Here is a 26,020-nt window from a genome sequence, read left to right on the forward strand (position 1 = left end):
ACTGGGGCCTTAAGGGAGTTTCTATGAGTTTCAGCTTTTTCCTTTTTCACAGTTGGAGTCCACATTAAGAGAGAAGTCTCAACAGCTTGAGAGTCTTCAGGAAATGAAGACCCGTTTGGAAGAACAGTTACAGAAAGAGACTGCTGCTAAGGTAGTATTTTTCTTGGTCATTTAATTTTAAAAAGCAGGACTAAGATCACATCTTATGTGTTTAAGAAAAAAATTTGGTGCTTTGAAGTGTCACTTTAAAAAAAGTTAGCAAGATTGTCAGCTTGTGAAAAGAAAAAATATAAACAAATTGATCTATTACAGCTGGGTTAAATATTTCTGCTAGCTCTGAAGGCATGTGTCATTGGCTCACTTCAGATAGTAGGCAATCAGGGCCACTGACCAAGCTTGGGTTCTACCTAGTTAGAAGCACTGCTTTGAAAATGTCATTCCATTTGATGGATATATCAAATCCAAGGAGAGATTGTATCAAACCAGATTTGCTGCCTAAATTTTGGTTAGTTTTTGTTAGAATAAATATGCATGTTGTGGGGGTACTTTCCTAGAAATGGTCTTAGTGAGCTTAGTGGTCAGACCTTGAAGTACAGACAGTGTTGTTTAACTGTTTGTTTTCAGAAAGGCTCCCACACATCCTTCTCAAGTTTTCTGTTAGAGAGATTGGGGATAGATGGGGCTGCCTGGGGCATATTCACTGCTTCCTGGTGGATGCTTGACTGTTGAGATTGTCAGAGGAAATCCTGTTTGTATCCCTGTTGCTGTGACAGATGCTAACCTTAGCAGCTGTGTTCTGATGATTATAGCCAGTCACCAGCCACTGAGGGTTGGGGGTGCAGCACTTTAATCCATTTCTTCCTCTGGCTTTCATACCCATTTAATCTTAGGACCTAGAACAAATATTCTAGATGGCTTGCACCCTTGCCTTATAGATGGAAGAGACTGGTAGTATATGGGAGTGTGATGGATACCCACCCACCTTTCTGCTCTAGTAGTAGGTAACTACAAGTTACTAGATTTCCTGATTCTGACCTTTGCTCTTTGGCATTAATCTTCATTCAAAACTTGTATTTTTTAGGCCACCGTTGAACAACTAATGTTTGAGGAGAAGAATAAAGCTCAGAGATTACAGACAGAATTAGATGTCAGTGAGCAAGTCCAGAGAGATTTTGTAAAGCTTTCACAGACCCTTCAGGTGAGGCATTTGGGGAACCAGAGCATGAAGGCAGTTTTAAGGGACAGAACCTTGCTGATCCCTGACTTGACCACTGGCAGTAGCTAGAGGTTTAGAGACTGTCTGCCTCATCATTCAAGTCAGAAACCTGGTGTATTCTTCAGACTTGGCCCCCTTTTTTTCCTCTATACCTGCCAATTTTGCCTCCTTATGAGTCAAATATAAACTCCTCAGCATACCATGTAAGACTCTTCCCAGCCAGGCCTACCCCAGTGTTTTGCTTATCTGTCTGTCTTGTTTTATACTCTCACATTTAACTACTTATAGTTCCTTGCCCACAGCGTGGTGTTGCATCATCTGGTAAGCATCTTTGTCTCATCCCCTCCTGACTCCTTCCTTTCAAGGCTCAGCATAGGTGTGTCCTCTCCGTGGAGCCCTTCATGGTCCCTGAGCTGGGCTAAAGTGCCTCCTTCCCTCTGTCATGCTCCCTTGGCACTCTATGAATACCTGTAATGAGACAATGACATTTAAAATACTGTCCTAAAACTCTAAGTTTGTTTCCCAATGGAACTGTAGATTCTTATGGGTCAGGAGTCAGGTCTCATTTGTCTCCATAATCCTAACAAGGTACACTTTAAAATCCTAATCTGGGCTGGGCACGGTGGCTCACACGTGTAATCCCAGCACTTTGGGAGGCTGAGGTGGGAGTTAAGGACCAGCCTCACCAACATGGAGAAACCTCATTTCTACTAAAAATGTAAAAATTAGCTGGGGCTAGGAGTGTTGGCTCACTCATGCCTGTAATCCCAGTACTTTGGCAGGTCAATCACCTGAGGTCAGGAGTTCGAGACCAGCCTGATCAATATGGTGAAACCCCATCTCTACTAAAAATAGAAAAATTAGCCAGGCGTGATGGCACGTGCCTGTAGACCCAGCTAGTTGGGAGGCTGGGACAGGAGAATCGCTTGAACCCAGGAGGTGGAGGTTGCAGTGAGCCGAGATCACACCATTGCCCTCTGGCCTACGTGAAAAGAACAAAACTGTTTCACAAAAAAATAAATAAAAAATAAATCCCAGTCCGTTACACAGTAACTTTGGGGAATTATTTTAAAAATTTAAATTGTTCTTGTTGTCTCCCTTTGACATGACTACTACTCTGGTAAGTTAAATCTGCTGCATCTCAGCTAAACCAGTCAAAGTTCAGAAAGTCTAGGCAGGAGCCACCTGTACTCATCTCACCGTTGTTTCTTCAGGTGCAGTTAGAGCGGATCCGGCAAGCGGACTCCTTGGAGAGAATTCGGGCAATTCTGAATGATACTAAACTGACGGACATTAACCAGCTCCCTGAGACATGACACCCTGATGGCAGGATTCTAGCCTGCACTTTGGGTTTTTAACTCATCTTTAGAGCAACATTAATTGTTATTTAACTCTTACCTGAAGAAAGAGAAGTCACAACAAAAGGAAGACTGGCGAAATGCTTACTTCTAGAGGGAGAAGACTGTGCGGCACAGGAAACAGCAAACAGTGGGGCGATTTACAGCCAAGAGACCTTCAAACGGGAACACTAATGAGATTCCAGGCTTGATTCCAACAGGCGTGGGATCAGATTTGGTGATGGAAAAAGTGCTGTTTCCTTGCCTGCTTTCTCCCATAGATTTTTGGAATACATTTCCCTACTCTAAAGCAACATCCCAGTAGTGTTTGGAATTTTCTGTTCATAGATATTGGAAGAGAGAATTTGCTTTACCTGTTGTCTAGAGCTCATCAGTAACAGCATTCAGTTAGCAGACAGAGGTGTGTAGTATGCTGTATGAATATTTTATATTAAAATATGAAGGTTTGAGAGCAGGACATTGGCTACTGACTGTATTTCCCTTGCTCAGTACATTTTTGTTTTCCTTTTACCATTTTATCTTGTTTTGGAGGACTTTAAATGCTACTGAAACTTACCTGAGAACCATAGGACTGTGGCAGACAAAACCAATTCAGGAAGTGAATTAATTATGAGGATCTGAAAACTTGGTTGGGGCCATATATATATATATAAAAGTTGAACGTTAAAGGAAAAGCACAAGAAACTTTGGAAGCACTTTTTCTGCAAACTTAGATGATCTTCATGGGCCCACAGGTACCAGGATAAAGCCAAATTGGTACCATCTACTCTTTAGAAGTGTTTTAGTCTAGTCATTGGATCAGTGAAAAACATTAATAAAACAAGCTTTGTCTGACAACCTCTAGTATACATTTACAAATCTGCTTATTTTTCCAACTTGGATCATTAGGCTTAAGTACTACTTGTTTCAAATGTGTCAAAAACAAAAATGGTAACTAGGTTGACAGATATTTTGTATTTTTTCTTTTAAATTCAGATCTGCAACGTAAGTAACAATGCTTCTGGAAAGCCAGTTAGAATATTGACCAGTTTGGAAATCTGCCTTCTCACTTTACAAGAGGTAGATTCCTTTGCTGTGTGAGGAAAGCCTCAATGAAACAGGTCTTTGCCATAACTTGATGATTGAGTGCTACAGAAAGCACAAAGAACTGATTCATGTTCACCAATACCTGCCGAGTACTGTCCCAGGAATATCCAGTGGATGGATGGCTACACTGTTTAATTCATCATCCAGATGGTTCAAAGGTAAAATGGTTTTCAAATAATTTTTGAGATTGGTTGCATCACAGCAGGGTACCTGAAAGAGGCTTCTGGGAGTTAGTGAACTAGGTAGATTGTTTTGTTCACATAAAGCCACCATCCACTTAAATTGTCTTTGTTATAAATAAGGTCACTATGGACTTGCCCTAAAGATCTTCTGTACTTGTCTTCCATAGGACAAATGCTAAGTACTACATACCTCATCTCTTGGCTTATTATTGTAGTCTTGCATTCATGATTATGAATTTAAAAATAAATGCTAATTATGGAAATAATACTAAAGGCTTGCTGCGCATGAAACATTATTTTAATTGGTTTAAAGTCCCTTGATAAAGAGTGCTGTACAGTTTAGATAAAGGAAACACGTAACTATCGAGTTACAGGGGATTTTATTAATTATAAAAATGCAATAAATTTAAATTATGTAGGTTTAAGACTAGTCCCTTGGATAAGCCCCAAAGTTGTCTTCAGATTATTAAAATTAGTGCTGTAAATCAGGGTGGGCAATTCACAGCCTTTCTGAACTGACTGAACTATAGCTTGCAGTGAAATGTTCTGCTGAGATGAGCACCTTACAGATTTTTTTTTCTAGAATATGGTACTGGGTAATAAAATCATCACAATTTAGGGAACGGTTAGTGGTTTCTACTGTGGCAAATGCAAACTATTGGAATTCACTTTATTGAGAAAAATATTGTAGAAAAACCCAAACGGAGACTCTAGATTTTGTTTAAAAATGTGTTTCTGGTATGAAACAAACTACTGTGACCCTGTACAGGTAGGAAACAATTCTTTTAACTGGGTTTTCAGCATTAATGGAAACTGATTGAGAAGGCAGGACTTAGCCCTTCTAGGCAAAAGATCAGATCAATTGGGTTTCATGAGTGTTCCTGTGTTTATATTCAGTCTGTGCATACATGTTCTCACGCATGTCTAACCTGATTTACCTCTTACCTGTAACCTACTTTATGTGGTTTTTAATTGGCAGTCACTCAGCCATTTCTAAGCAGGCATAGTACTACCTTTCAGAACTCAATGGCAAGTATGAAAAAAAGACTTAAAGAGAACTGAGAACAAAGTCACATTCTGCATACTAAATCTCTTTTTTTCTCCCTTTAAGGTGCTAAACTTGCACCTCATGTCCACTCAATAACAAGTATTGTGACAGAGCACAGCCTCACACTCAACTCTGAAAGGTAATACCACCTGTGAGGAAGTGAGCCAGCAGTGGCTTTTGCAGTTGTGGATCTTGAGCTCTGCTCTTAGCAGACTTCAGGTGTAACCATTTGTTAATTGTACTGAAGGCGTGTCCTTAAGAAAGTGTTCAAATTAAAAAAGCTGCTGCCGAGTACACTGTGTGGTCTTTTCCTTTGAATCCTAGGGTTCTAACCCTCTTCAGAGTCATTTCTGTTGCTACTTGAAAACACAGCTCTTATTCTTGCTCAAATCTGGAGAAAACTCAACAGGGCTCAGGAAGGTTCTGGCAGTGTAGAGTGAAATAATCCTGAGTCCTTGCCGAATACCACTGTAGGCTTGAGTTAATAAAAGCATTTACTGAATAATTATAAAACAAAATGTTTAAGAAGATGAAAAACCACACCAAAGGTCATCCAAAATGCCTTTTTATAAATGAAATAATGCTACCTGTTTTACAATATGGGTTTAAGCCTTCAGTGGTGTTCACTTCAGGTGTGATTCGGCTCCTGGTGGTGTCAGAAGTTAACATGATTGCGGATATCATTGATTTGCTTCACCATTTCCTTTATGTGTTCACCCCTGTAAAATCGTAAAGCCGCTTACTTTTGGAAATATAATAAACCATTTGTATGGATTCTTAAGAACTGAAATGGTTAATGTTGAAGTATCTAAGAACTGCTTTGCCAAAATTAACAGTTGAAGGTTTCAGATGGATAGCAATAGTGTTCACTATTCATTTAAGATGGCAAACAGTGATACCAGTACTGGAAATATTTTTGAACAGAAGTGTAAAATACCTTTGGCCACACAACAAAATCATGTTATTGGAAGGTCGTAATTTTCAGTCCTCCCACTATAGTTATTTCTTAAGTCCCTATGTATCATGTGGCTCTCGTCCCAGTAATTACATGCAAAATACCAAGATTCAGATTTCTATTAAGACAGAGGATGACTGTGGTGTACTGTAAAGGAAAGACCATCTCAGTAATAGCTGATCGCAAGTATTTACTTACTCTTCCTTCAGGATGGACTGAATGCACTTTCGCTGGTAGGCACTGAGAGTAATGGTGGGTTTTTGAAGACTCAACACCTTCTCCATCTTTCGCTGTTGATAGTCTTTTTTCATAGTAACCTTAAGTATCAAAAATAGATATTCTGGTAATGGTTTGCCAAACATTTTCACAGTATCTTATTGAATCTGCTCTTTTTACATTTTTGTAAAATTTTCTGTAGAATAAGTACTTTAAAAAAAATTACCACATTTAGCTACTTTGGATCTATTCCTACCTGTTTTATGGCATTGCCCAGATGTCGAAGTTGATCAGGTATTAGCTGTAATTCTTTCTTCATGTCTCGCTCACTATCAGAGAGAACTGGGAGCTGAGAGTGAAAACTGTGAAGTACTTTTTTCATCCTTCAGAAAAGACAAGCACACATCTCAACTTAAGGTCTCTGCTAATTAGGAGAAGCATAATCACGAACCTCATAATTCATGAATCTGGTGTTCGGGAAGTAGGCCCCATAGGAAGGGCTGGGGGGAGAGCGTCATGTTTTCCCCAATATGTACTTCAGAGGAAAGGTAGGGGGATCAATACAATCCTGCAAGTATGTAAGCACCTGCCAATGCCCATCACTGTTAGTACTGAGTAGGTAACTAAATGTTACACAGCCCACTGACCTGTTCATGATATCCTCTTGTTTTTCCTTGGCTTCCTCATATTTGTCAGCTAAACGCTCAGCCATTTCCCGCAGACTTTTCCTAATGACATAAGAAATGAGACTCCTGGGGTCCACACCTTGATGTTGAAACCAACTAATGTGGCTCAGAATCTTAGGGTGAATATGGTTCCAGTCTTACTAACTTACTGTTTTCATCTCCTTATTTTTGACACTTACCTCTCCTCTCGACAATAATTGAGATCTTCTAGTTGTTTCTTTTTTTGTTCACATAACAATTTGACCCTTCAAGAACAAAAAGAAATAGAGTGTAATCAGAAGCCAGGTCTAGGCTATGACATAGCATCAGCTACTAGCCAGGGATTAATGGTTTGTGAACAAAGGACATCATACCTCCGTTGAATCTCCTCCTTTGCCAAGTCCTGTTTAAGAATGTACTGTTCTCTGAACACCTGCGTGGCTCTGCTGATGAGCTGAAGACATTCTTCAGGAGGAGGGGCTATGTCCTTTTCAGAAGATCTTAAAAACAAAGTTTCTACCTTTATTTTCCTTAGCTGAGTAAGACAACTGAAAATAGACTCAAGTCACAGGTGCTTTTCAAACTTATAATATTTTTTATTTCTTTGAGATGGAGTCTCACTCTGTTGCCCAGACTAGAATGCAGTGGTACAATCTCAGCTCACTGCAACCTCTGCCTCCCAGGTTCAAATTTTTTTCCTGCCTCAGCCTCCCCAGTAGCTGGGATTACAGGTGCCCACCAACACGCCTGGCTAATTTTTGTATTTTTAGTAGAGATGGGGTTTCACATGTTGGCCAGCCTGGTCTTGAACTTTCGACCTCAGGTGATCCAGCTGCCTTGGCCTCCCAAAGTGCTGGGAATACAGGCATGAGCCACCATGCCTGGCATAATTTATTTGTAAATACTTCCTATTTATCATTCTCAGGTGCCACTTCTCCTTACCCCATTCACTAATTGATTAAATATATCCAGTTTTTTTCCAAATCCATCACAGTAAAAAGTAGATGAAACAGATGAGGACAGAAAGGATGCACAGTAATTATGAAGACGGAAGAGAACCCATTCATAAAACCGCTATGCCCAAGGTTGCATACTTCAAAAATGCCGGATTGGCAACATTACGTTGCAAAATGCTTCTAATATGTTTTTCAAAGGAATCTGGGGTTTCAGCCAGAATACGGAGGGGAGACTCTGCCACTTCAACATCTTCTCGAGTACAAAGCAGAGGAGGAGACGCTGGATGCACTGTACTTCTGCAAAATAGATAAGTAAACTGAAGTCGACCATGGAGTGATTTACTGTATTACAGAAAAGCAGAAACCACACTGATCCAGAACTTTCAGAATATAAAAATAAGGTGTGACTTTTGTAAAACTGCAAGAATGCATGTTTTCCACCTTGAAAAGGTCACTTTGGGAAGCTACACCCTTACTCTTCCAATTCCACCATCTGTCAAAGCATTTCTGATTGCCATTTCATGTTATTTTTTTTTTAAAAGATCAAGGCAGCACAAAAACATAAACCCATCATGGATTCTGGCAAAGGACTTAAGAGCCAGTTTATAAGGCAGAGCCACGAACAGAAATCACTTACCAGTTAGGTTTAGAGTTGACCAAAACCATTATTAAGCCTGGTAACTGCTGTATATACCATACTGGTTCTATATAATTTGATTTTTAAAAACTATTCACTCAAGTGCAAATACTCAAAAACACTTCAGAAAGAGCTTAAAAGATCTCCCAAACTTTGGCAGCATGTTAAGTAACTTACTCTGAAGGCAGCAATTCAAATGTGAAAGTTTGGTCAGGCGTGGTGGCTCAAGCCTGTAATCACAGCACTTTGGGAGGCCCAGGTGGGTGAATCACTTGAGATCAGGCATTTGAGACCAGCCTGGCCAACGTGGTGAAACCCCGTCTCTATTAAAAATACAAAAATTAGCTGGGTGTGGTGGCACACATCTGTAATCTCAGCTACTTGGGTGGCTGAGGGATAAGAATTGCTTGAACCCAGGAGGCGGAGGTTGCAATGAACTGAGATCACACCACTTGCACTCCAGCCTGGGTGACGGAGCGAAATGGTCTATTAAAAAAAAAAAAGGTGAAAGTTTGTTAAGTAGCATAACTTTTTAGACAACTTGTATTTCAGGGAGTTCGCAGAAATATTATTTGAAAGTATCCAGATAATTGGCTGGGCGTGGTGGCACACGCCTGTAATCCCAGCATTTGGGAGCCTGAGGCAGGAGAAATGCTTGAACCTGGGAGGCGGAGGTGGCAGTGAGCCAAGATCACGCCACTGCACTCCAGCCTGGGCAATGGCACAAGACTCTGTCTCAGAAAAAAAGTATTCAGATAATTAATGTTGATTTTTCCTCTTTGGGATTCATATTTTATCTGAAGTAACCTAGTGTGAGTAGGTTTTATTTTACTGAATGCACTGGGGGTCTTTAGAAAGTATGCTGAGACAACTGGCAAGTAGGCAATTTTTTCTCCAGTGATTATATTATTTTTGTTTGGTCTTGCTAGTTTTTAGTGCCTTTAATATAAATAACACAAAACGGTACTTCTTTCTTTTTGCATCCAAATAGTATAACTTATCAACCTTCAAAGAGTATGGAAGATCCTCTAAGAATGGTAAACTACTGCCAGAATCTGGCATTTATGTCAGCATCTAGAAGTACATGCTGTGAACAGTCAAGGGGTTGGAGTGGTGTCTAACGTCTGAAGTTCCAGTGACTTTTGTTTTTGGTACTCCTATTCCTGCATTTAAATAACTCAGAATGACCTTCCAGGGCTGTTAGAAAAGGAATATAGTGATTATAGCTTAATTATCTGAGTTTCTTAAAGGAGGAAGGACTAAGAGTTCAGCTTTTTTTTTTTTTTGAGATGGAGTCTTGCTCTGTCACCCAGGCTAGAGTATAGTGGTGTGATCTTGGCTCACTGCAACCTCCACCTCCCGGGTTCAAGCAACTCTCCTGCCTCAGCCGCCCGAGTAGCTGGGATTATAGGCACCCGCCCCCTGTGTTCAGCTACTTTTTGTATTTTTAGTAGACCAGGCTGGTCTCAAACTCCTGACCTTGTGATCCACCTGCCTCAGCCTCCCAAAGTACTAGGATTACAGGCACGAGCCACTGCACCCAGCCCTTTTTTTTTTTTTTTTTTTTTTTTAAAGATACAGGGTTGGCCGGGCGGTGGCTCACGCATGTAATCCCAGCACTTTGGGAGGCTGAGGCGGGTGGATCACGAGGTCAAGAGACCGAGACCATCCTGGTCAACATGGTGAAACCCCATCTCTACTAAAAATACAAAAATTAGCTGGGCGTGGTGGTGCACGCCTGTAATCCCAGCTACTTGGGAGGCTGGGGCAGGAGAACTGCTTGAACCCAGGAGGCGGAGGTTGCGGTGAGCCGAGATCGTGCCATTGCACTCCAGCCTGGGTAACGAGCAAAACTCAGTCTCAAAAAAAAAAAAAAAAAAAAAAAAAAAGATACAGGGTCTTGCTGTGTCCCCCAAGCTGGAGGGCAGTGGCATGATTATGGCTCACTGCAGCCTAAAACTCCTGGGCTTAAGCAGTCCTCTCACATCCGCTTCCTGGGTAGCTAGGACTACAGGTGTGCACCACCATATCTGGCTAATTTTTTTGTTTTTTTTTGGTAGAGATAGGGGTCTCACTATTTTGCCCAGGCTGTTCTCAAACTCTGGGCCTACCAAAGCATTGGGATTACAGGTGTGAACCACCACTGCACCCAGCCTGAGTCCAACTTTACTTCACTTTACATATTCTACAATGTCCCTCAGGCTGTCCGAGATAGATTAGAGTATGAATATGGACTTCGGAGTCAATCAGAGCTGCATCTGTATCCCAGCTCTATTTGTTACCTGTGACTTAAGCATTTACTAACCTCTCAATCTCTGTTTCCACTTTTATACAATGGAATTAACGGTGCCTTCCGGATGATTCCAGAAGGCAGTGCAGGTACCTGGCTTACTTCTGAGCTTGGCAGATGGTCAGAACTTGATAATTATTACTCCTATCGATAACAGAATTTGGTATTCAGTTTTAGTATTTTTTTCCCACATGCTGAAGAAAAGCTCCTGACTCTCAGCTAGATGCAGATGCCAGAAACCATACCTAAAATGAAACCTTACAGAAACGAGGAACAACAGAAATATCCATCCTGCCAAGCCTCAAGTCAGAAGCCAAAGCATAAACCACATATGTATAGCTTCAAATTGGTCACTTAGTGCATTTTCCCAGCTTAGATATTGCAGAATTAACAAGAGCTACGTGAAGAATATAAAATGGGACATACAATAAAGGCCTTATGAGGCATTCATAGGTACTGGTGATGCAGATCATCGTGGGTCCCAGAATGTCAGGGACGATCCAAAATCCTCGAATTGGAGCAGGCTGCCTGGAAAAACACAGTCATAGTCAAATTACAAAGCAGCAAATGCAATGGAACCGAGAGCAAAGACATGACAGGTCCATGCCCTTCTCAGGGATGGGACATCCTATCAGTACCATAATCTGGGACAGGTTGCCTGAGACTACCTATCAGTACCGTAACCTCCAAAGTGGTGGCTTGAAAACCTTTCATACAGCTCTACACTTAAGTCCATGGCCCATGTGACTAAGTCACTCAGGAATCTTTAACCGTATAGTGGTGCACACTGTAATCTTGAAAGTTACATGTTACACTGATGATAGTTGGTTACATGTCTGTCTATTTCTCCAACTTGCACATAAACCCCAGCTATCTTTGTTTGTCTAGCCCAGTGTCTAACAAATTAAGTGCTTAGAAACTGCTGAATGAACACAACTTCCAAGTTTCTCTCAGTGAGGTTCAACATCTGTCACAGGAAATGATTTAGCATGCACAGCATGCATCTCTCTCAATCTTCCTTTCAACTTCAGTGAAGACACTGTAAACTGTGGCTCTCAGATGGGAACTGTCAATTCTGCCAACATGCTCTCCTAGCAGCTCCCATGCCCATCCCACCTGCACGACAACACGCAACTGCCCCTGAATGCTGATGCCGCCTCCTCTCACACCTTCTGAAAATTGCACCATCAACTGTGTCGTTTCAAAATCTCTCTATTATCTACTTTCCCTCGGCTTACAAACTCCTGTCTCTTCCATTTAAAACACTCCCCGATATAATGTCGGGTTTCCCTTAATCTATTCTTTCTCTGACCCATTAGAACCAGCATTTTTTTTTTTTTCTTTTTTAGAGACAGTGTCTTGCTCTGTTGCCCAGGCTGGAGTGCAGGGCCATGATCTTGGCTCACTACAACCTCTACCTCCCAGGTTCTCCTGCCTCGGCCTCCCAAGTAGCTGGGATTACAGATGGCTGACACCATGCCTGGCTGATTTTTATGTTTTTAGTAGAGACGGGGTTTCACCATCTTGGCCAGGCTGATCTTGAACTCCTGACCTCATGATCCCACCCATCTCAGCCGCCCAAAGTGCTGGGAGGGGTGAGCCACGAGGCTGGGCCAGAACCAGCAGTCTTTCAACAGCAGTCGACCCCACTAGTTCCCTTTCCAAAGCTTGCATTTACTTTTTTGGAGGAGACATGGAGACGGTATCTGGAAGGTTATAAACTTTTACTTTTTATTATCAGTGTGAAATTTACACACTACTGGGCTATAGACTATGTAACCAGTAACCAGGTCAAAAATCAGGACACTTGGGGCGGGGGGGGGGGGGGCTCAGAGTTCCCATTCCCATGTGACCCTCCCTGGTCATAGCCTTTAACTCCCCAGAGAAGAAACCACTACTCTGACATTCAGAATGTTGTGTCTTTGCTTTGCTTTACAGTTTTCCTATCTATGTATTCATTCCTAGGCAAGACTGTTTAATTTTACCTGTTTCTGAAATTGACACAAATGGGATTTGGGGTTTTTGAGACAGGGTCTCACTCTGTGGCCCAGGCTGGAGTGCAGTGGCATGATCACGACTCACTGCAGCCTTGACCTTGTAGGCTCAAGCAGTCCTTCCACCTCAAGCCTCCTGAGTAGCTGGGACCACAGGTACATGCTACCACACCTGGCTAATTTGTTTTGTTTTGTTTTGTTTTTTGAGATGCAATCTTGCTCTGTGGCCAGGCTGGAGTGCAGTGGTGCGATCTCAGCTTACTGCCAACCTCTGCCTCCTGGGTTCAAGCAATTCTCCTGTGTCAGCCTCCCAAGCAGCTGGTACTACAGGTGTGCACCACCATGCCCAGCTAATTTTTGTATTTTTAGTAGACAGGGTATCACCATGTTGGCCAGAATGATCTCGATCTCTTGACCTCATGATACGCCCACCTCAGCCTCCCAAAGTACTGGGAATAAGGCGTGAGCCACTGTGTCTGGCCTCACCCAGCTAATTTTTAAAATTTTTTTTGTAGAGAAGGGGTCTTGCTATGTTGCCCAAGATGGTCTCAAACTCCTGGCCTCAAGTGATCCTCCTGCCTCAGCCACCACAAAGTGCTGGGATTACAGGTGTGAGTTACCGTGCCCGGCCTACATGGGATTTTATATGTATTTTCTCTGTTCACTTTCTTCTTTTTTTTTTTTTTTGAGACGGAGTTTTGCTCTTGGTACCCAGGCTGGAGTGCAATGGTGCGATCTCGGCTCACGGCAACCTCTGCCTCCTGGATTCAGGCAATTCTCCTGCCTCAGCCTCCTGAGTAGCTGGGATTACAGGCACATGCCACCATGCCCAGCTAATTTTTTGTATTTTTAGTAGAGACGGGGTTTCACCATGTTGACCAGGATGGTCTCGTTCTCTTAACCTAGTGATCCACCCGCGTCGGCCTCCCAAAGTGCTGGGATTACAGGCTTGAGCCACCACGCCCGGCCCTCTGTTCACTTTTTAACCTTGTACAGTTTGCTATCCTTCCCCTGCCCACCAAGTGTTTTCTCTGTGGTCCTCTATATTGCCAAACCTAGACTATGTCTATTTCTTACTGGATGCTATTTGCCTCTTGTCTTTGTATACTCAATGTCTAACAGAGTGCTAAGTAGATATCCAGTAACTGATGAACAGAACAAAGAGAGGTATCTAGGATATCTTCCAGGTTTTTACGGGGGATAAGTGGGTCGATACGGCACCCTTCAGAAAAATGGGACATAGGAGAGTAGCTTTAGGAAGACAGAAGACTAGTTAAGGGGACATCTGGAGTTTTATGTTCCTATAGGATATCCGAGTGGAGGAGCCCAATAGGGCAGCTGGATATGTGGATCTGGAGTTCAGAGTGGTCTGGGCTGGGGTGATATGGATGTGGGAACTGTCAGCACTGCAGACATGATTATGGCAGAAGTTACTCAGGAAAGGACCTAGAAAGAACTGAAAAGACCCAAGGAAAGAGTGGTGAGCAACACTTATAAGCAATTAGTAGAGACAGAGGAACCACAAAGAAGAAAACTTGAGAAAAGGGCCGCTGGAGGGACTGAAGGAGAACCTGGGGGGACAGATGTCAAGGATACCAAGGAGTGTTTATTTCAAAGAGGAGACATGGGCAAACGCATCAAATAAACACAGCAGTGCAGTGAAGGGCACACATAGTCTCTGCTCTCATGGAACATATACCTTCCAGTAGTGGTGACAGACATTAAACAAATGCAAATATAAATGGTATAATATGTGCTACAAAGAAAAAGAGAATAGGAGAACACTAAGTTAGATTGGGGAGTCAACGGTGTTCTCTGTGAAGAAGTGACATTAAGATCAGAAAGAACAGTAAGAGTCAAGAGAAGACAGCAAGCTGGGGCTGAGGCTGGGGAAATACCTTCTAGACAGGAAACAATATGTGGAGTGATCATGGGGCAGAACAAAGCTGCTGATGAGCAGGATACTCTTAGGGGAGAAGTCACGTCTGCAACTTACTTTCAAGTGATTCAGCAATGAATACTGTGGATTTCAGTGTAATGTATACATATGTATCTGAATTACTGAAATGAACAATTGTTTTCTGTGTATAAAAGGGAGGGAAAGTCCTTACCTGCATGGCAGTGGCTTTGTACAAAGGATGTGTTCAACAAAGCATTTCTGTTCCGTAGAGAGTTCCTGTAAACTATCCTTATCTTCTTCATCTACAATGGAAGACATTACATAAATTAACTGGTGCTTAGACAAGTCTCTGAATTAAAATGCTAATGATACTGGGTTAAATGCTATGAGGTTCTTGTCTGAAAACACTGCTTCTCAAGTATGCTTTTCTGACATAGGCATACCCTTTTTCCCAGGGGGTCTAGATTTCTGCTCCAAGAAGAAAAGTAGGATTTTCCTTGGTAATGTCTCTATACAGAAATGTTTCACTAAGAACAGTCCCAGAAATCATTCTCTTCTAGGCTGTTTCTTACCTAAACTGATTTTATTTTCATGCAGATTGAGTACTCTTTATCTAAAATGCCTGGGATCAGAAGTGTTTCAGATTTTATATATTTTTTGGCATTTGTAATATGTGCATTATGTAGTAGTTGAACATCTCTTATCTGAAAATCTAAAATCCTAAATGTGCCAATGAGCATTTCTGTGGAGTGTCCTCACAGCCCTTAGAAATTTTTGCAGCTCAGTCAAGTTCAAGGATGGAAAAAAAACAGTTTTGTAACATTTTCGATTTCAAATTTTCAGAGTATGGATACTCAGTCTGTAACAGCTTTTTTTTTGGAGATGGAGTCTCCCTCTGTTGCCCAGGATGGAGTGCAGTGGCCCGATCTCTCAGTGTAACCTGTACCTTCTGGGTTCAAGTGATTCTCCTGGCTCCGCCTCCTGAGACCTGGGACTACAGGTGCAAGCCATCACACCTGGATAATTTTTGTATTTTCAGTAGAGACAGGTTTCACTATGTTGGCCAGGCTGGTCTCAAACTCCTGAACTCAGGTCATCTGCCTGCCTCAGCATCCCAAAGTGCTGTGATTACAGGGATAAGCCACTGCCCCTGGCCTATAACTTTTTGAAACGTAATTCACAGTACCATACAAGTCATCCATTTTAAAGTATACCCATTAAAATATACAATTTAGTAAGTTTTTAGTATAACAATTGTATACCTATCATAACAATTTGGAATATTTTCATTTTCCAAAAAGAAACCCACATAACCATTAATAATCATTCCTCAGTCTCCACCAAACTTTCCAGACCTAGGCAACTAATCTACTTTCTGTCTCTGTAGATTTGTCTATTCTGGACATCTCATATAAACAGCCATAAGTTGTCACTAGCTTCTTTCGCTTAGCGTCCGTTCGTGGTTCATCTATATTGTAGCATGTATCAATACTTCATTCCTTTTATTGTTGACTAATATTCTGTTGTATAGACATACATTTTATCCATTCATTAGCTTATGGACACTTGGGTATGTGGCTTTTGGGCTATGATGAATAATGTTGCTATGAACAGTCATGTACCAGTATTTGTGTGGATATAGGTTTTTATTTCTCTTGAAAATATACTCAAGACTGGAACTATTAGGTATATGGTAACTCTATGAGTAATCATTTGAGGAACTGCCAGACTATTTTCCAAAATGACTGTACCATTTTACATTTCAATAAGCACTGTATAAGGGCCCCCATTTTTCCATATCCTCAATACTTGTTAATGTCCGTCTTTTGCATTTTAGCTATACTAGTGGATGTGATGTGATACCTTATTGTGGTTTTGTGGGGTTTTATTTCCGTAATGACTAATGATGTTGGACATCTTTTTATATACATACTATTTGCCCTACTGTATGTATCGAATGCTAAGGGTTCTTTGGGAGGCTGAGGTGGGTGGATCACTTGAGCCCAGGAGTTCGAGACCAGCCTGGGCAACATGGTAAAAACCCATCTCTACAAAAAAACACAAAAATTAGCTGGGCATGGTGGCTCACACCTGTAGTCCCAGATACTTTAGGGGCTGAGACAGGAGGACTGCTTGAGCCCAGGAGTTCAACACTACAGTAAGCTATGACTGCACTACTGCACTCCCGCCCGGACAATAGAGTGAGACCCTCTGTCTCTTAAATGATTTTTTTTTTTTTATTGGGACATTATCTTGGTTTATCTGGGCAGACTCAATGTTACAAGGTTTTAAAAAAGTGAAACAGGCAGAGTGAAACATGAGAAGGACTCAACCCATCCCACTGTTGCTGGCTGGTTTTGAAGATAGAGGACAACTACAAGCCAAGGAATGTGGTAGGAGCTGAAAAAGGGTGGGAAATGCATTCCACCCTAGAGCCTCCAGAAAGGAAAACTGCTCTGCCAACTAAAGCCCAGTGAGACCCATGTAGAACTTCTAATCTACAAAACTGAAAGATAGTAAGTCTGTAATGTTTTAAGCCACTAAATGTGTGATGATTTACTACAGTAACAGTAGGAAGCCAATACAGAAAGGAGTCAGTCTTTTTACCATTAAGTATCGTGTTGGTTGCAAGTTTTTCCACAGATAAAGTTTCCTCATTAGTTTGAGGAAGTTCCTTTCTATTACTAGTTTGTTATTTTTAACATGAAAGGCTGCTATATGATCTTGTTTTTGAGACTCCTCTCATTCTGTGAAGAATTGGTAATAATTCATTAAAAAAATTTTTTTTTAAATTTTATTACTTTTTTTTGAGACAGAGTCTCACTTTCTCACCCAGGCTGGAGTGCAGTGGCACAGTCTCGGCTCACTACAGTCTCCACCTCCCAGGTTCAAGCGATTCTCCTGTCTCAGCCTCCCGAGTAGCTGGGATTACAGCCAATGAGCCACCACACCTGGCTAATTTTTTTTTTAGTAGAGACAGGGTTTCACCATTTTGGTCAGGTTGGTCTTGAACGCCTAACCTCAAGTGATCTGCCTGCCTCAGCCTCCAAAGTGCTGGGATTACAGGTGTAAACCACTGCACCCGGCCAGTATTAATTCTTTAAATGTGAATCCATATGGTCCTTGGTTTTCTTTTTAGATAATTTTGATTACTAATCAATCCCTCTGAATCAGTTTTTTTTTTTTTTTTTTTTTGAGACGGAGTTTCACTCGTTACTCAGGCTGGAGTGCAATGGCGCAATCTTGGCTCACCGCAACCTCCGCCTCCTGGGTTCCGGCAATTCTCCTGCCTCAGCCTCCTGAGTTAGCTGGGATTACAGGCACGTGCCACCATGCCCAGCTAATTTTTGTATTTTTAGTAGAGACGGAGTTTCACCATGTTGACCAGGATGGTCTTGATCTCTCGACCTCATGATCCACCCGCCTCGGCCTCCCAAAGTGCTGGGATTACAGGCTTGAGCCACTGCACCCGGCCTCCATTTTTTTTTTTTTGGAGTCTCACTCTGTCACCCAGGCTGGCTGGATGGAGTACAGCGGCACAATCTCGGCTCACTACAACCTCTGCCTCCAGGGTTTAAGCCATTCTCCTGCCCCAGCTTTTGGAGTAGCTGGGATTATAGGTGCATGCTACCACACCTGGCTAATTTTTGTATTTCTAGTAGAGATGGGATTTCACCATGTTGGCCACACTGTTTCTTGAACTCCCAACCTCAGATGGTCCGCCTGCCTTGGCCTCCCAAAGCGGCATGAGCCACCATGCCTGGCCTAGTTCCTATTTTTTTTAAAGCACATTCTCCCAGACCCTCAATTCAATTTTGGTAGTTTGGGTTTTTTTCTTGGAATTTGTCCATTCCACCTAGATCAGGCGTCCCCAAACTATGGCCTGCGGGCCGCATGCGGCCCCCTGAGGCCATTTATCTGACCCCCTGCCGCACTTCAGAAAGGGGCACCTCTTTCATTGGTGGTCAGTGAGAGGAGCACAGTATGTGGCGGCCCTCCAACAGTCTGAGGGACAGTGAACTGGCCCCCTGTGTAAAAAGTTTGGGGATGCCTGATCTAGATTATCTAAATGGCAAACATTTGTTCATAGTATTCATTTAAAATCTTTTATTTCTGTAAGGTCAGTAGTAATATCCCCGCCTTTATTCCTGATTACAGCCAGTCTAGCTAAAGGCTTGTCAAATGTGGTTGATCTTTTCAAAGAACCTTCTGGTTTCACTGATATTCTCTATTGTTTTTCCATTCCAAAATACTTTTCAAAATCTATTAAATCTATTTTTCCTCTGAATCCTATTAAAAGTACAGAAAGTTAGTAAACTCACCCGATCCAAGAAATTTGTGAAGTTTATGAATCCAGGTTAGACCAACACTATGTACACCAGCTTCATGAGTACAGTGATATCGTGAAGGACACTTGGGATCTGCAAACGGAATGATTAATGATGTAAAGGCAGCCATTAGATATCTAAAGGAATTTACCTCAAATTTGTTGGCTACCCCATAATAGCTTACAAACACATTTGTTGATGGAAGGTGTTATAGGACTTTCATATTGTTAAGGGTTTTGAAATGTTAAAATTTGAATTCAAATTTCAAATAGATTTTAAGTATAGGTATACTTCAGAGATACTGTGGGTTTCGTTCCAGATCACTGCAGTAAAGTAAATACAGAAATTGAGTCACACAAATCTTTTGGTTTCCCAGTACATATGAAAGTTATGTTTACACTATGCAGAAAGTTATGTTTATACCAGTAGGTATGCAATAACATTATGTCAAAAAATATGTACATACCTTAACAATTTTTTATTGCTAAAAAAATGCTGACATAGAGACACAGTGAGCACATGCTGTTTGGAAAATGGTGCTGACAGACTCACTTGATGCAGAGTTGCCACACCTTTAATTTGTTAAAAAACAAAAAACAAAAAAACTCACTATCTGTGAACAACAATAAAATGATAAAATGAGGTACGGCGTATTTTAAAGTATAAAAAACACAATCCAAAAGTTATTTTCTAAATATGAACACAATGAGGTTCACCAAAATATAAATATGTCAAGTAACTCATTTATGCTTTTCTCTATTTATTTGGTTATTCAAAAGAAAATGATGGTTAAAATAGCAGCTCTGTAGAAAACCTATGCTTGCACACATCGACTTAAATAAAATTGTTGAAGCACATACGGTCCTACAGCACAGGTATTACCAAAGACTTAAGCACAATGGCTCAGGGAATAGTTCTATCACAGTGTAGTAAGGTGTTAAATGAGAATTGAAGTTTTATATGTCTTCATGATGTTGACTTACGACAGTTTTAAAGGTTATTTTCGGTTTTGGATGCTCTTTTTGACAATCATTTATAACTAAGAAGCATGAATAGTTGTTATACAATTTTAATTAACTGGTTTTGAAACAAAAATTTCTGTTCTTTAAGCCCTAGTATCAGTAAGACAATCCTCAGACTAAAAGATAAGCTACTGAATACCTATTTTATGTCAACGTATTTATCTCTATAACTCAGGATTTTTATTACTAACATTAATGTTACTAAACTAAAACAAAATACAGAGATAAGGTATATATTAAAGCTGATAAAATGGCAACAGTTACTCATAAAACCCCTAAATTAAATTTTCCTTTTATCTAACAGTCTTTGTTATTAGAGACTTCATCATAAATTAATGTTCTAAAACTAATATATTATTTTTCTGTCTTATATACTGAGGTTTCATAAAACATCTTAGAAAACAGCATTCTGCTATAAAAAGTTTTAAAGCCCCTCATCTATGGGAGCCATCCATTTGAGTAAAATACTGAAAATTTTCTTTTCATTTATTTATATTTAAGACTTAAGGCTCAAATCATCTCATTAAATCTAACATTATTAAAATGACTTTTCAAAATCTGTAGTGCTAACATCAACAGAAAAATCAATTTTGGGGTGTAAAACAAATTACTGAAGAGTCAACATTTAGTTAACAGGAAATTTGTTAGACACCATTCTATGTTATACTGTAGCTATTTTACTTTGTTACTAACAAATCTGGTGTGCCTCAGTGATAATATGCCTTGTTCAGCACAATTATGAAGAAGCTAAAACTTTCTTAGTTTCACATAACAAAATGTTACTCTCGTTAGAACCAAGAAAAAGCTGGGCACAGTGGCTCGGGCCTCAAATCCCAGCACCGTGGGAAGCCAAGGCGGACAGATCAGGAGTTCGAGACCAGGCTGACCAACATGGTGAAACCCAACCTGTACTAAAAATACAAAAATTATAGCCAGGCGTCATGATGCATGCCTGTAATCCCAGGTACTTGGGAGGCTGAGTCAGGAGAATTGCTTGAACCTGAGAGGCGAAGGTTGCAGTGAGCTGAGATCGATGTCTACACTTAAGATTTCCCAAAGATATATATATCCATATAAGGAAACCAATTAGTTTATGTCACTTTACTTCATTTGGTCTGTTTCCTCATCTATAAAATTCTTAGAGTTAATACAAATCTCAAAATACAAACCCAGTGTACTCTTTTTGCTGGTTATGTTAGGAATTCTGCTCCCTTAAATGTTTTGGCTATACTTTAGTACAGAGTTGAGGCAATTATTACCAAAACTAGGGAAACTGGCTAATAAGAACTCTTATGGCCAGTTCTTATTAGCCAGTTTCCCTAGTTTTGGTAATAATAGCCTCAACTATTGTTGTAGTGAATGACTGGATTTCATTCTTTTTTAAAGCCAAATGGGGCTAGGCATGGTGGTTCACACCTGTGGACCAGTACTTTGAGAGGATGAGGTAGGAGGATCACTTGAGCTCAGGAGTTTGGGACCAGCTTGTTCAACATGGCAAAACCCTGTGTCTACAAAAAAAATTAGGTGTGGTGGTGCACATCTGTAGTCCTAGCTACTCCAGAGGCTGAGGAAGGAGGATCACTTGAGCCTGGTAGGCAAAGGTTACAGTGAGCTGAGATCACACCGCTGTACTCCAGCCTAGGTGACACAGTGTACCACGAAAGAAAAAGAAAAAAAAAAGCTGAATGGTATTCCATTGTGTATATACACCATATTTTAAAAATCCATTTGGGGCCAGGTGTGGTGGCTCACATCTGTTATCCTAGCACTTTTGAAGGCCAAGGCAGGTGGACTCCTTGAGGTCAGGAGTTCGAGACCGTGCCTGGCCAACATGGTAAAACTCTACCTCTGCTAAAAATACAAAAATTAGCTGGGCGTGGTGGTGAGTACCTGTAATCTCAGCTACTTGGGAGGCTGAGGCAAAATAATCACTTGAACCTGGGAGGTGGAAGTTGCAGTGAGTTGAGATTGTGCCACTAAACTCCAGCCTGGGTGACAGAGCCAGATACCACCTCAAAAAAAAAAAATCCATTTGGTTTGTTGATGAACACTTGGGTTGATTCAGTATCTTAGCTATTGTGAATAACACTGCAATGGCATGGGAATGGAGGTATCCTTCAACCTATTATTTCCTTTCCTTTTGACATGCCCAGTGGTGGAAGTGCTAATATGGTAGTTCTATTTTTGATAGGACCAAGAAAAGTTCACTATTAGGAATCTGGGTGGATCTGGACCAAAGACCACTATTTCAAAACTTGGGAAGTTTGCTCAGTCTGCCTTAGACAGCAAGTGTACTGTAGAGACTAAAAGGCAAAAAAACACAAACAAACAAAAAAAACCAAACCCAGTCAACTTTTTAAAGGCTGGAACCATAGAACAAATAAATTACACAGGAATAGTCTATGATAGTCTTAGTATAAAAATCATGAAGGCTTACCTCTGTGAAGTTTGATTGGACAAGAAAAGTCAGAATCAAAAGGATCATCCTCTCCAGATGCCAGTTTCAGAGCAAGCTCCAGCTCAACACACTCAAACACATACAGAGAAGGAGTGAGGTCAATCCTGGAATCCCAGGACTTTTCTGACTGTAAAAAAAAGTGTTGTAATTTTGATCTTGCATGTTAATTTGAAAATGTATACAATTAAAAATAGAAGCAAAAACCTGGGTCAGGGCCAGCTGCGGTGGCTCATGCCTGAAATCCCAGCACTTTGGGAGGCTGAGGCGGGTGGATCACCTGAGTTCAGGAATTCAAGACCCATCTGGCCAACACAGTGAAACCCTGTCTCTACTAAAAATATAAGAAATTAGCTGGGCCCAGTGGTGGTGGATGCCTATAATTCCAGCTACACAGGAGGCTGAGGCAGGAGAACTGCTTGAACTCGGGAGGTGGAGGCTGCAGTGGCTGAGATTGTGCCACTGCACTCCAGCCTAGGCAACAGGAGCAAAACTCCATCTCAAAAAATAAAAATATAAAAAAGTGGGGGTGGTTAAACATTGTGTTCAAATTCTTAATTCCACTTCTATCCTAACAGAGCACTGTTATTCTGAAGAGAAAACATCTCTCTTCCTTTAGGAAGATGTTTGTGAAAAAAGCAAATTCAGTGATTCCAAGGCTCTTTCTTTATATCTGTCCCTGAAGATTGCAATATAGAGATCAGAAAGTAACATGCAGATTGGTGGACCAAGTAAGTTGGGCAACCTTCTAAGTTCTTTTCACTTAAGATTGTTAAGTATGCTTCAGCTACTTTTTTTAACTGTTTAATTTCCAAAATACCAGAAGTTCCATATATAAGCTAAAATTCTTCCTCATATATTAAGCATTCATATTGGGTCAGAAACCATACAAGGTGCTGAAGATACAAAACACATTCACAGTAGCCTGCACTTACTGTTTGGTCATCTTCTTCTTCCCCTTCCAGCACAACACAGTGATACAGCATTCCTGATTCAGTAGCAATCACTAAGATATTGGGGACACAAGGTAGGCAGAGTATAGCACAAGCATCATAACCATAGTTATCTTCAGCCGCAGGATGCATGGGCAACGGACCCAATAGCTTTCCAATATTTCCAGGGCTAAAGAAGGAGTGAAAACATATTTGGGAAATGTTGACAACAACCATGCTCATCTCTTAAAGCCATTCTTTGACTTTGTCTTCCTCTAGCTATCAACCCTCATTATAAATGTAGTATACTCCCAACTGTCTATCTTCTTGTTTTCCCACTCAGATTCTACCATTCTGGTGTTTCTCAACCAGAGATAATTTTGCCAGAGAGGACACTGGCAACGTCTGAAGACATTTTGGCTTGTCACAACTGGGTGTCACAATGTGGGGAGAGGTATTGGCATCTAGTGGTTAGAGGCTAGAGGCTGCTAAACATTCCCCCACAGCACCTCTAAAACAAACAATAATTCAGACCAAAATGTCAACAGTACAGACGTTGAAAACCCTTGTCCTAAATGTACTATGGTTTATGCTTTTCACCACTCCACTGAAGCTACTGTGGCAAAGGCCACCTGTGAGATTTACTAAATCCAAAAGGCACTTAACCTTCTGCTGCATTTATCACTGGTTAACAATTACTGGCCGGGCGCGGTGGCTCAAGCTTGTAATCCCAGCACTTTGGGAGGCCGAGGCGGGTGGATCACGAGGTCAAGAGATCGAGACCATCCTGGTCAACATGGTGAAACCCCGTCTCTACTAAAAATACAAAAAATTAGCTGGGCATGGTGGCACGTGCCTGTAATCCCAGCTACTCAGGAGGCTGAGGCAGGAGAACTGCCTGAACCCAGGAGGCGGAGGTTGCAGTGAGCCGAGATTGTGCCATTGTACTCCAGCCTGGGTAACAAGAGCGAAACTCCGTCTCAAAAAAAAAAAAAACCAAAAAACAATTACTGCTACTCAATACCCTTAACAACTCTAGCAGTTCTTTCTTATATTTCTCTCTTCCTACTTCTTTAAACACACTTTTCTAATGTCCTGTTCTAATTTCTGTGTCTTAAATATTGGTCTTCTCCAGGGTTCTGTTGTATGCATTTGACTTTTTTCAAAATAAACACATAAATGTGTTTAAACTATTAAACTATGCCTGGTTTTAACTACCATCCGTATTTGCAGACTACGAAATCCTTTCTTCTGAGATGTAACTTCTCTTCAGGGCTTTGGGCCCCATATTAAATTTGATTAGACAAATACTTATAATTGAGTGCTAGATGATGCTCCCAGTGAATGATGGTTTAGTTGATGAGGCAGACATTTAACCAGAATTACTATACCATGTGATAAGTGCAACAACAGAAGGATTTATGGTGTACAAAAAATGACAATAAGATATAAAGATAGCGAAGAAAGCTATCAAAAATAAGAAAAACAGAGAAAGAATGATTTCTGGGCAGATACTTCTAGCTTTATCATTTAATCCTCCCTACATGAATCTTCAGCTCTAGCCCAGAATGTCTAACAACTGAACCTTGAATGACACTTGCTTATTTTCATACTTTACTTTATGCTGCCCTTGATAGAAATAGACTTACCCTTCCTTGATACTTCATCTAATCCTAAATGAGACCTTTAAGGTACACATGACCTCACTACTTCTCTGTGAAAATTTCCTTAACCTCCTAGTCAGAATGATCTCTTTTTCCTCTGGGTTCTTACTGTCTGTGTACCAATAATGTGGTATGGGTAAGTAATTTTTCATGTGTATATATGTCTTCTTCCCCACAACTGGGGCATAAGATAGAGAATGCCATGTATAACCATCCCCATGGTTCACATAAGATAAACAATAAGCACTTGTTCAGATAACTAGAATTTGTGAACACAAATCCAGGCCTATCATAAGTGATTATCCAAGAATTCTACAGAACTTACCCAAATAATATGAAGAAATGAAAGGCAAAATGATCTGTACTAACTCTTTCTCAAAAATACGCAAACCAAGCCATCTGAAGGCTGCAGCACTTCCAAACTCAAAAACATGGCTCCCAAGTCCAATGTCAACAACCTGTACTGGAGCACAAGCTGAGTTTTCATTTCAGGTGGGTTACCACCTCACCTTACCTGTGTAACAGACTAACATATGTTAGGAAAGTCTCTCCATTCTCATATAAGATGTACAGTGGGTATGCCACTACTTCATCTTTGCCTTTTTGTCCAAATATATTCCTTGGGACTGCTGACAATGGCCCAAAGTCAAATGCAACTGCTGTCTCTCCTAGAGATGCGGTATATGCCCTTCTGGAAAGAGATGTAAAAACCAACTTGTTAAAAACAAAAACAACGAAAAGTAAAAAGAAAAAACAAAAAAACAAAATGTCTTAATAGGAGGTGGGTACATATGGAATTTGTAATTAATGGGCTGAAAAGACAAAAAATGATTATGAAGAATGTTAACATTTAAAAATTCTCATGAAATTAAGTGAAAAAAGCTGGCCATAAAATTATTTGGTGCTACTCTCATCTTAAATAGTTTAAATACATATACATACACACATATAACTGCAAAAAGGAAACAGGAAAACATATGAAAACGTCAACAGTTGTCTGAGCAGCAGGATCTATAAGTTCTACCAATACATACAAAGCACCTGCTCTGTGCCACACACTTTTCTAGAGTCTGGGAAGGTATCACTGAATTAAACAAATGCCCTGCCCTCTAGAAA

General features: G+C 40.8%; 2 protein-coding genes across 6 annotated transcripts in view; one reads left to right on the forward strand and one right to left on the reverse strand.

Moving 5' to 3' along the window:
• RABEP1 (rabaptin, RAB GTPase binding effector protein 1) overlaps positions 1-5,184 on the forward strand; it is a 133,656-nt gene extending 128,472 nt beyond the window's left edge. For 2 of the 3 annotated variants that reach the window (XM_074388509.1, XM_039476336.2), the window contains 3 exons: positions 53-151; positions 1,082-1,198; positions 2,431-5,184. In XM_074388509.1, the coding sequence (XP_074244610.1) occupies positions 53-151; positions 1,082-1,198; positions 2,431-2,532 (318 nt within the window). In that variant the 3' untranslated portion in view covers positions 2,533-5,184. The remainder of the gene's footprint in view (positions 1-52; positions 152-1,081; positions 1,199-2,430) is intronic. The other variant, XM_074388510.1, reaches the window with a different exon arrangement.
• Positions 5,185-5,371: 187 nt separating this feature from the next.
• Positions 5,372-26,020, reverse strand: part of NUP88 (nucleoporin 88) — a 34,416-nt gene continuing 13,767 nt past the window's right edge. For 2 of the 3 annotated variants that reach the window (XM_003931358.4, XM_074388513.1), the window contains 13 exons: positions 25,419-25,595; positions 23,244-23,430; positions 22,291-22,438; positions 18,826-18,924; positions 14,715-14,805; positions 11,036-11,137; positions 7,821-7,979; positions 7,101-7,226; positions 6,927-6,992; positions 6,709-6,789; positions 6,318-6,444; positions 6,044-6,162; positions 5,372-5,609 (listed from right to left, as the gene is read on the reverse strand). In XM_003931358.4, the coding sequence (XP_003931407.1) occupies positions 5,546-5,609; positions 6,044-6,162; positions 6,318-6,444; positions 6,709-6,789; positions 6,927-6,992; positions 7,101-7,226; positions 7,821-7,979; positions 11,036-11,137; positions 14,715-14,805; positions 18,826-18,924; positions 22,291-22,438; positions 23,244-23,430; positions 25,419-25,595 (1,546 nt within the window). In that variant the 3' untranslated portion in view covers positions 5,372-5,545. The remainder of the gene's footprint in view (positions 5,610-6,043; positions 6,163-6,317; positions 6,445-6,708; positions 6,790-6,926; positions 6,993-7,100; positions 7,227-7,820; positions 7,980-11,035; positions 11,138-14,714; positions 14,806-18,825; positions 18,925-22,290; positions 22,439-23,243; positions 23,431-25,418; positions 25,596-26,020) is intronic. The other variant, XM_074388512.1, reaches the window with a different exon arrangement.

This window comes from Saimiri boliviensis, chromosome 17 (assembly GCF_048565385.1).
Source record: "Saimiri boliviensis isolate mSaiBol1 chromosome 17, mSaiBol1.pri, whole genome shotgun sequence".
Classification (NCBI taxonomy): Eukaryota; Metazoa; Chordata; class Mammalia; order Primates; family Cebidae; genus Saimiri; species Saimiri boliviensis.